Raw genomic sequence first — 10,243 nt, 5'->3', positions numbered from 1 at the left:
ATGGAGGGAAATGATCACAAGACAGAGAGGGCATTATGGATCAGTGGAATGCAGCTAGTCCAGTCTGGGTAAGAAAAGCAACATGCATGGCGAGAGGTCAGGAGGTCAGGTGAGCAAGAGCCTCCTGTGTCCCAGGGGCCTCCCCTGAGGATGGTTCAGGAGCCTGGACTCTGTCCTGAAGGCAGCAGGAACAGTGCATGTATTCTAAGCAGGGCAGTGGCATCACCATGCTGGCATTCTAGAATGATCCCTGTGGCAGTTGCATGGGAACAGGTCGGAGGAGGTGGGTGGGACTGTGGGCAGAGAGCCAGTCAGACGCCTGTTGGCTGTGGGTCCAGTACGACGCCCCCGCGGTGTGGCTGACCTGTAAAGCCGCCCGTCTTCCCTCAGGAACAAGGTCGCAAGCTGAGGAGCACCATGCTGGAGCTGGAGAAGCAGGGCCTGGAAGCCATGGAGGAAATCCTGACGGGCTCTGACCCCCTGGACCCTGCCGAAGTGGGGGATCTTTTCTATGACTGTGTTGACACGGAGATTAAGTTCTTTAAGTGAAATAAGCATTCCCGTCCCCCTTCTTATTTAAAACTTCCCACCTTACTAAGTTACCAGCAAAACAAACCACTCTCCTGTTTGAGTAAAATGAGAAAGTGAAGACGTGGCCTCCTTTTCTGAAGCTGGGTTGAACGGTTACCTTGTGTTCTGCCTCGAATCTCAAAACGTCCCTTCTTCTGCAACCTAAGCCCCCTTCCTTTGCAGTGTAACGTGTATCTCCTTTGCCTGTTGTTCGGTTTTGTGACTAATTGTGGATTTTAAGCTGCTATTACTGTACTTCAGTGACAATGGACACATTAGCCTTTGACGAGAGGACTAGAGTTCATCAAGCCTTGAAAGACAGGCTCTGCAGTGCTGAGTCTGCGGGAACAGCAAACCTTTTGAAGTCTTACTCTTTCTCTCAGTAACGATTTCGTTCAGGTTAAACAAAAGGCACTTGTCCACACATACAGGGCTCTTGTGTGTGGATCCAGGGAGTCCCTCCTGGCTTCCTGAACCTGAGTGTATGCCCGTAGTGAGCAGTGTCTTCTGGGGAACAAAACCAATGGGAAGGAATAAAGGGAAGGGGGTCCTCTCCTGTCCTAGTTCCTTCCTAATTCCAGTGATTCTGAAGAACCTGTTTGCCATGCACTGTGCTCGTGTATGGAGGACCCCAGGGCTGTTCCCATGTGCAAGAGAACAGGTCACCTGGCTTGGCTGGAACCTCTGCACTGCAGAGACTCAGAGGTAGGCATGCCAGGGACTTCCCTGAGTCACCATGTGGATCTCCCCACATGTAGCACGCTGCCACATGGATGTGGCCTGTGTGGAAATGCCAGGTTTAGTTACGACTGTCAAGTCTCGAGTTAATTAAATGGCCCTGTGGCATCGTTCCATCCCAGGAAGCTGTGAATCTCTTGGCTAGTGAGGGAAAGCAAAGGAGAAACTCTTGATTATTTAGATTCTAGTTTGAGTAGCTGGAAGCTGAGCAGTCGCTACATTTATCTCAGCAGAGAGACTTCAATTAAACTGATTTGTTTCCAACAACGTGTTCACTTAAAGGATTTGACTTACCACCAGAGCACAGAAAAGCATGCAAGAAGACCAGATGGGCTTAGCATTGGGAAGACAGAGGGCAGGAAGGCAACAGATGGATGTGGAAGCATTTCTCTGCAGGAGAGCCGTCCAGCCCCCTCCCTTCCTGCCCAGCCTGTTACAGCCCACAAATCTGTAGACAAAGCAGCTGACCTCTCCGGGTCTTCCAGACCTTTTATTTCTCACAGCCCACATACCCCAGGAGCTGTCTTCAGACTGGTAGTTGATGTGGGTGGTTGATGGTGGTATAGGGCTTACCTCCATCTACAGAAAACTTCAACCACTTCTAAAAAGGGGCAGAGAGAACTCACAGGTATGTGTGTTAACAATGCAGCGAGTGAGAGCGCCATTTGGGCCCAATCGTTCTTGACTGGAATCTACAAACAAATCTGCCCAGCAGTAGGCCGAGTTAGTAACCAAGGAATTAGTAACTCCTCAGCAGCAGTAGTGTATAGGCCGTGGAAACCAGAAGGCGCTGGCCTTGCTGACCCAGATGTGAGCACGGAGGGCTGGAGATTCTATTGGAACCAAGCTTCTTTTCTACTGATAGTCCTTTAAGAGCATGGCTGTGGGAGGGCCAGGAGCTTTTTGCTAGGCAGTTTTGTAAATTCTGTGTGAAAATGATTTACTCCAATGTGGAGAGAGGGGAAGAAAATTTCACCTGCCTGAGATAATGGCGACCAACCGTGGTGGCCTGAATTGCTAAGAGCTTCATACGGGGTTGGTCTTGGGCTCCCCCTGTTGATGAATTTAAGGTCTCTTAGGTGGAGCAGCCACTCGGAAAGCACTGGGTTGTAGCTGCTAAGGTAGGGAGGGAGAGGCCCAAGGATGATGTAGGTACCCAGTCCTTCCTGAGTCTACCTGCCAAGTGGGTATTTAGAACAAGATGCTACAGGAACCCTCTCTAAAATGTCACTGCATGGTGTCACTTCCACCTATGATGGAAACATGTTATCACATTTGGTCTGTCTGAGACGACCAAGGTGATTTATGGTTTGATTAAAAGTCTAATGAGGGTAAATTAGAGACCTGCTTTCATTACCGTGCATCAGGTGTCACAGAAAGCCCTGATAGCATTGTCATTACCCAGTCACGCAGTGGGAAGAACAGTGACTAATTCCATTAGGGACATTGATCTTAGTCAAGCATCTCAGAGAAGGGCCAACCTTGAGAGTTGTCCTGGCTGACTAGTCCAACACAATTGTGATATCACGTATCACCACTAGAGGGCGCGACAGCCTTCCATGGCACTGCCTGGCTGAAGTTGCTCAGTGGAGGTGCTCTGGGTGCAGTTAAGCCCGAAACAGCAGCAGTGGGCAGATCCTCTGTGTGTGGGATGGGCGAAGGCAAGGCAAGGGGAGAGCAAAGGATCTGCTGATGGGGCTGCGCTCACGTTTAGCCACTTCTATCTTCTTCATGTTAACGGCTGCCAATGTGTCGAACAGGCTGTGGCAGGGCAGACGTTTGTTTTAAAATACTCTTGACAGATTCTGCATTGGAAAAATGTTTACTACCTGGATAACTTCTTGACCAGGGGTTGGCTTTTTGAAGGTAATATGGGAAAAACGAATATTCAAACGAAAACACGAAAATAATGTTCAAAGGTCGTACTGTGTAAATAGCTTCCTAGCTTGATCCATTTGTGTATCTATTAAGATTGGGGGGTGGCGCCTGTGCATGCTTTGTGCAGAAAGAAGACACGGCCATAAAACTGAGATCTCTCCCCTACTGCCAACCCCCATAACCAGACATAAGCTAGTTAGTCTTGTCCTGTAGATGGCTTTGCCTTAGGTGAAGGCAGCTTCACGTGCAAAGGCAGAGGCTCCAGTAAAAGATAATTAGCAAAGTGTACTCTTGGCGGTTTGAAACTTTAGGTAGAATAAGATATAATCAAAATGATGGGAATCCCGTAGTGCCCAGTAACATAAGATCCAGTGTTATTATTAGAAAGTCTTTTTTATACACTAACAGAGCAGGTATTAGATCTTAGCAGCGAAGTTCCTTCACTGTTGGGTGAATCGTTAGGTTTAAAAAATACCAACCGGGCAAATGACTCTGCTTCCTCCTTAACATCAGCCCACGTTGGTACGGGGGGAGTGCAGCTCTGGCTGGCCCAGCGGGGAAGCCGGGTGGCAGGGGGCAGTGTGTCCGTACTGTAACCACGAACTGCATTGACCGAAGAGCCATCCTCTTTTACTGGGAAGGGTCTTTGAGGGCTAAGCTTCAAGGAAGCTTGGGGAGGAGGAGGGAGGGGAGCCCACCTCACTGGAGGGAGCCGTGGCAATGCCCAGCTGTCCCAGCACTACCTTAGGCCTCCCGTGAGGTGGCATTTCATTCCACGCAATCCTAGGTCCCAACTCCCATGCCATGGTTTGTGTCAAAATGTACTTGATCTGATTGGCTCCAAACATCCCGACATGTCACATACAGATTTCCTGTGGGAACCAATATGTACATGTTTGCAATCACGTGGTGAGAATTTACATGTGTTAGCTGGAAAATGCTATTAGCGGGGAATAATACAAAAGAAAACCTTTCTGTTTCCTGCAGTGGAAACTGACTATGTAGTCTTAACAGTCTTTTGTACAAATATCTACAAACCAGATAACGTCCCTATTCTCTGCTTGCCCTTGGAATTGTCTCTACATGCATCAAGCATACAATAAAAAAAATACCGAAGTAAATATCCAGTGGTCTCCTCTGTTTTATGTTTCATGAATAATGTAGGCATCTTTCACAACAGAGAAAATGTAGGAAAGCAGTTCTGTTTTCCTGACTGGAATCTTCAGAAAACTCAACCAGACCTGCAGTTGCCCGCATTCTGTACGGTTCTGTGGATAAATTCCCACTTTATAAATAAACATAAAACCACAGTGAGATACTACTTCGTACCCTTCAGGATATCTACTATATATAATATGAAAAAAAGAATAAGAGTTGATGAAGATGTGGAGAAAGTTTTAACCCTAACGGCACATCCACTGTGGAAAACAGTGTCTGGAGGTTGCTCACAATACTAAAAGTAGGATAACTATATGACCTAGCAATTCCACTTTGGGTATGTACACAAAAGAATTGAAAGAGTCTGGAAGAGGAACTTGTACACACATGTTTATAACAGTGTTGTTTACAATAGCTGACGTAGGGGAGCAGTCCCGGTATCCTTACATGGACAAATGGATTTTAAGCAAAATGTTGTAAATCCAGACAATGGAACATTCTCCAGTCCTTGTAAGGAGAAGGAAATGCTGACACGTACTGCAACATGGATGAACCTTGAGCACATTCTGCTAAAACGAATCACACAAGGACAAATACGATATTCCACTTATACAAGGTACCTACCGGATTCAAGATCCTAGACACAGAAGGAAGGGGGCTGCTGGTGGAGATAGTTCTAATGGGTATAGAGCGTTTCAGTTTTGCAAGAGGAGTGGGTGGATGGAGCTGGACGGTGGTGATAGCTGCACAACTGTGTCGATGTTACCACTATTTTTTTAAGAGATCTTTTTGCACTAGCTGGAGAGACAGAAATCATCCACCAGGGGGGATGGCCACTCCGTAATCCCTTCTCTTCCATTCTCCTCGTGGGATTTTGGGCACACACACGCACATATGCCTGGTATGAGTTTTAAGCCTCTGTGTCCAGGACTCAAACTGCCAGGAGTCCAGTGCTGTAACCATTACACCATCTGCTGGTCCCTCAATGTCACCACTATTGAAGTGAACACAGAAACTGGTTAAGATGGGTAAATTTTATGTGATGTATATTTTAACCACAACTTTTTTTTTTTTTTTTTTAAGGTTTTTGCTGTAAGTCGTGTTTGCTCGCTGGAGAGAGACAGTGAGAGGAACATTGAGAAATCACCCCGGGGGGTGGGAGATGGCCATGCTGCAATCCCTTCTCCATTCTCCACTTGGGGTTTTGGGCGCCATGCACACATTCCCCAACTTTTAAAAATTTTAAATTTTATTCTCTGTGTGCATGTGCTCAACAGAGAGAGGGAGAAAGCATGCTTAGTAGGGTGTGATCATGCCTCAATCCCTTTTCCTTTTCTCCATTTCTCCCTCCTGTCAGGATTTTCATGTGTTTTCAAAGCTGGGATGTGAACCATGATCAGCCATGGGGAAACTTCATCTCTTAACCACTAGGTCCAGGCCCCAGTTTATATATATATATATTTGTACTGCTCAACAGAGAGAGGGAGAAAGCATGCTTAGTAGGGTGTGATCATGCCTCAATCCCTTTTCCTTTTCTCCATTTCTCCCTCCTGTCAGGATTTTCATGTGTTTTCAAAGCTGGGATGTGAACCATGATCAGCCATGGGGAAACTTCATCTCTTAACCACTAGGTCCAGGCCCCAGTTTATATATATATATATTTGTACGTACTTATTACTAGGTCCAGCCCCCAGTTTATATATATATATATTTGTACTTATTTGTGGGGGTACAATATAATTTTCACAGTATAAAAATATAATATATAATGATCATTCAAGGTAATTAGCATGCTCATCATCTTTGGGCATTTGTCATTACTCGTGTTAGGGACATTCAGAATCCTCCCTTTAGTCCCTCTGCGTGTTCTTCCCACTATATCTTACAACACTAGACTTCGTTCCTCCTAGCCGCTATTTTTTTCCATTAATCAACATCTGTTTACCCCACCCCTTCCTCTAGCAGTCCTTCTTCATTCCTCTACCCCTATGGAGCTGTTGTTTTCCACTTCTACCTGTGAGGGAGAACATGTTTACCAATATTTATTTACTTATTTTATGTTTTTGCCTTAGGGGGCATGCACTAACCAGAGAATGACAGAAAGAAATCGTGAGAGGGAAAGTGAAAATTCACCCTCCGGAGGGATGGCCATGCTACAATCCCTTCTCCTTTATTCTTCTCTCAGGATTTTGGGCACACATACACACATGCCCAACCTGATTTTCAAGCGCCAAATATGGGACTTGAACCATGGTCGACCATGTGGGGAGTCCAGTACCTTAACCACCATGCCACCTGCTGGCCCCAACCTATATGTGTGTATATGTGTGTGTGTGTGTGTATATATAATTATATTAATATATATATTATATATTAGAAATACTTTACTATTTTGGCTGGTGCTATCTATGCCTTGTTAGAAAAAAGCCATCTTTCTGTGCTCTTGAGACCTAGAAATGCCAGACCACTGGGCCAGCAGATGACATAGTGGTTACATTGCTGGACTCCCTCCCACATGGATGACTGTGGTTTGAGTCCCAGGCCTGTTAGCTTAAAAATCATGCTGGGCGCATGTGCATGCATGCCTAAGATCCCAGGAGAAGAAGATAAGGGATTGTGGCATCGCCATCCCCTTGAGGAATGATTTTTTATTTATTCATTTTTAGAGGTTTTTGCTATAGGACGCATGCGCTTGCCAGCCAGACAGAGAGAGACAGAGAGACAGAAAGTGAGAAATCATCCCCCAGGGGGGATGGCCACGCCGCAATCCCTTCTCCTCCATTCTCCTCTCGGGATCTTGGGCACGCATGTACATGTGCCCGGCCTGACGCGAACTGCAGTCGGACTACGTGGGAGTTCAGCGACATAGCCATTATGCTAACTGCTGGTCCCGGGGGATAATTTTTCACTGTCCCTGTCTCTGTCTCTATCTGATGAGTGCATGTACCCTAAGGCAAAAATCTCTTAAAAAAAAAAAAAAGGAATAGAAATGCTAGACCACTTCCCTGACGCTGTCTTCACTGTGACAAGCAAAATACAACTGGGTATCTTATTCATGGAAGGAGGACTTTAGTCACCTATATCAAGGGGTCTGTATCAAGGCGGCAAAATACAACTGGGTATCTTTCTTATTCATGGAAGGAGGACTTCAGTCACCTATATCAAGGGGTCTGTATCAAGGCTGGAGTAGAAGACTGCTTCATTTAAATAAGTCTTCTCAAAGTTCAAGGAAAATGTGCATTATCAAACAACTATGCATGGATTTTGAAATTTTTGCACCAAAATGAACTCACACTTTAATTCCATTTTCCAACAACTGTTTGAAGTCTCCTCATACACAAGAAACTGCTAATTCATTGAACTTTATTCCCAGCTCTTTTCTCAACATGACCTACTTCCACAAAGCTCCAAGATGGCAGATGGTGTATTAGTTTGCTAGGGTTGCTATAAGAAAGTACCATAAACTGGGTGGCATCACTGGGAGAAAGGCATTGGTTCACAGTTCTGGAGCCTAGAAGCTCAAGATCAAGGTGTTGTTGGGGTTAGTTCCCTCTGAGGGCTGTGAGACAGACTCCATCCCAAGTCTCTCGACTTCTGTTGGTTTGCTGGCAATCTGCAACATTTCTTGGGCTATAGAAGAATTACCCTATCTCTGCTTTCACATTAACTCAACTCTCTCTCTCTCTCTCTGTATCCAGCTTTCCCCTTTTCATAAGGACACTGGTCATATTGGGGCATTGTTGGTCCACCCTACTCCCATAAGTTGGTTAAGTCATGACATTTGTTTCTATGTTTTTCTATGCATAAATGTGTCATGACTTTCCTGACAACTCAACAATTATATCTGCAAAGACATTATTTCCAAATAAGGTCACATTCTTGGGTATTAGGTTTTAGGATCTCATCATAAGAATTTGGGGCAGACTCAATTTAACCCATAGCAGAATGGGTTCAGAAGGGATGCCAAAGCCTTTCAGGGCATGCTCTGAGAATTTAGAACTTGTTCTTGGGTCCAGTCTTTCCCACTAATTTGGTTCCCTTGGTCTCTTAGGGACCACTTCTCCCAAATTTAACTTGATCGGAGATGCCTGGAATTATAGCTATCTCACCTCCTTTCACAGCCAGTGCTTTCAAAGTTCATTCACTTCATACATCATCTTGGGCACTCGCTTTTCTTCTCTACTCAGACTGGCCCTTTTGGTCATTAAGGAGCTTATCTTGGGGCTAGATGGCAATGCAGCAGGAAGATGTGATGCTCTGTGAGGCAATTTCACATTGGAAGATGATCTGTTCAAGTCTGAAGACCTCCCTGAGTATGCCCAGCACACAGAAGCCCCGGATCAGGGGCCGGCTTGGCTAGAGGTGGATTATGGCATCAAGGCCCCATTGGTGGTACGTCTCCTTCTCACTCCTTGAAGAATTATCAATAAATAAACTTGAATTACAAAGAGCTTATCTGGGGACCAGCAGTTAGCATAATGGGTATGTCGCTGGACTCCCATGTAGTCGACCACGGTTCGAGTCCCAGACCCGGTGGCTTAAACTCACGCCGGGCGTGTGTGCGTGCCTGTCCAAGATCCCGAGAGGAGAATGGAGGAGAAGGGATTGCGGCATGGCCATCCCCCCTGGGGGGTGATTTCTCGCTTTCTGTCTGTCTCTGTCTGTCTGGCGAGAGCACGTGCCCAATAGCAAAAACCTCTCCAAAAAGAGAGAGAGAGAAAAAAAGCTTATCTGTACCTCCATCAATAAGACAGCAGATAAAACAAGTCAGCCTCTTACCTAATTCTGATGCAAAGTGTGTAACAACTAGCTTTGAAATGAGTTTCTAGATGAGATTGATTTCAAGAGCATCTATGAATTTTGATCACTGCTCGCTTTCTGTTATCCAGCAGCCAAGCAAATAAAGTGTGGTTAGAGCAGGTCACAAACGTCTAAACAGGGTGCCTGAGACGCAGTCAGCAGAGTCCTGTCTGTGACAGACACGTGATAGCAAACTGGTCGCTCCCCAGAGTGTGGGGTCCACTGTCACCTGGATCCGTCGTGCCCTGAGGGCTAAGGGCTTGCGTCACGTCATTGAAACGTCGCCACCATAGGTTCAGATACGTTTCACAATGAGGAAACCGAGGCACGAGTGGTTAAGTGACTGACTTTCCATACTAGTAAGAGAATCCTTGTCTTCCAAGCCCTGTTCCGAGCCAGCTCACGTGGTAGATAAACCTCATCTCCCTGTACTGCCTTCTGAAGAGTTCGCCCACGTCACTCCCACGGAGATGGAGGTGACTACTTCATACAGGAGGCTTGCCATGGGCGTAGCTGAGTTGAGAGGGGAGCTAAATGCACTGCAGGCTGAAAGTTCCTTCATTTTTACAGAAGGTAACAGAATTTATAAACAGTAAGTGTGCTCAGCACATTCTGCTATTAATAGAACATAGTGAAGGAGGGACCAGCAGTTAGCGTAATGGCTATGACGCTGGACTCCCACATAGTCGACCGTGGTTCGAGTCCCAGACCCGGTGACTTAAACTCACGCCAGGCGCGTGTGCGGGCGTGCCCAAGATCCCGAGAGAATGGAGGAGAAGGGATTGCGGTGTGGCCATCCCCCCTGGGGGGGTGATTTCTCGCTTTCTGTCTCTCCGTCTCTGTCTGTCTGTCTGGCGAGCACACGTGCCCTATAGCAAAAACCTCTCAAAAAAAAAAAAAAATAGAACATAGTGAATAAAATGTCATCTACTTTCTTTTAAAAATACATCAAAGAACATTTTTTCCCCTCGTTTGGTTTTTCCAAATACCCATTAGCTGAGCTGGCTCAAAGGAAAAGTGCTCTACTTCCTGCGTGGTATGTTGCAGCAAGTGCTGGGGCTGGATAAATATCCATTTGTTGTTGTTGTTTTAAGATTTT

The 10,243-nt window shown here is 46.0% G+C and overlaps 1 protein-coding gene across 2 annotated transcripts in view; it reads left to right on the top strand.

Moving 5' to 3' along the window:
- Positions 1–649, top strand: part of SCRN1 (secernin 1) — an 88,896-nt gene extending 88,247 nt beyond the window's left edge. For both annotated transcript variants that reach the window (XM_006146215.1, XM_006146214.3), the window contains exon 8: positions 391–649. In XM_006146215.1, coding sequence (XP_006146277.1) covers positions 391–549 — 159 coding nt within the window. In that variant the 3' untranslated portion in view covers positions 550–649. The remainder of the gene's footprint in view (positions 1–390) is intronic.
- Positions 650–10,243: the final 9,594 nt, after the last annotated feature.

The sequence above is a fragment of the Tupaia chinensis genome, unplaced genomic scaffold (genome assembly GCF_000334495.1).
Source record: "Tupaia chinensis unplaced genomic scaffold, TupChi_1.0 Scaffold000170_1, whole genome shotgun sequence".
Taxonomy (NCBI): domain Eukaryota; kingdom Metazoa; phylum Chordata; class Mammalia; order Scandentia; family Tupaiidae; genus Tupaia; species Tupaia belangeri.
This window is presented reverse-complemented; position numbering and strand designations above follow the sequence as displayed.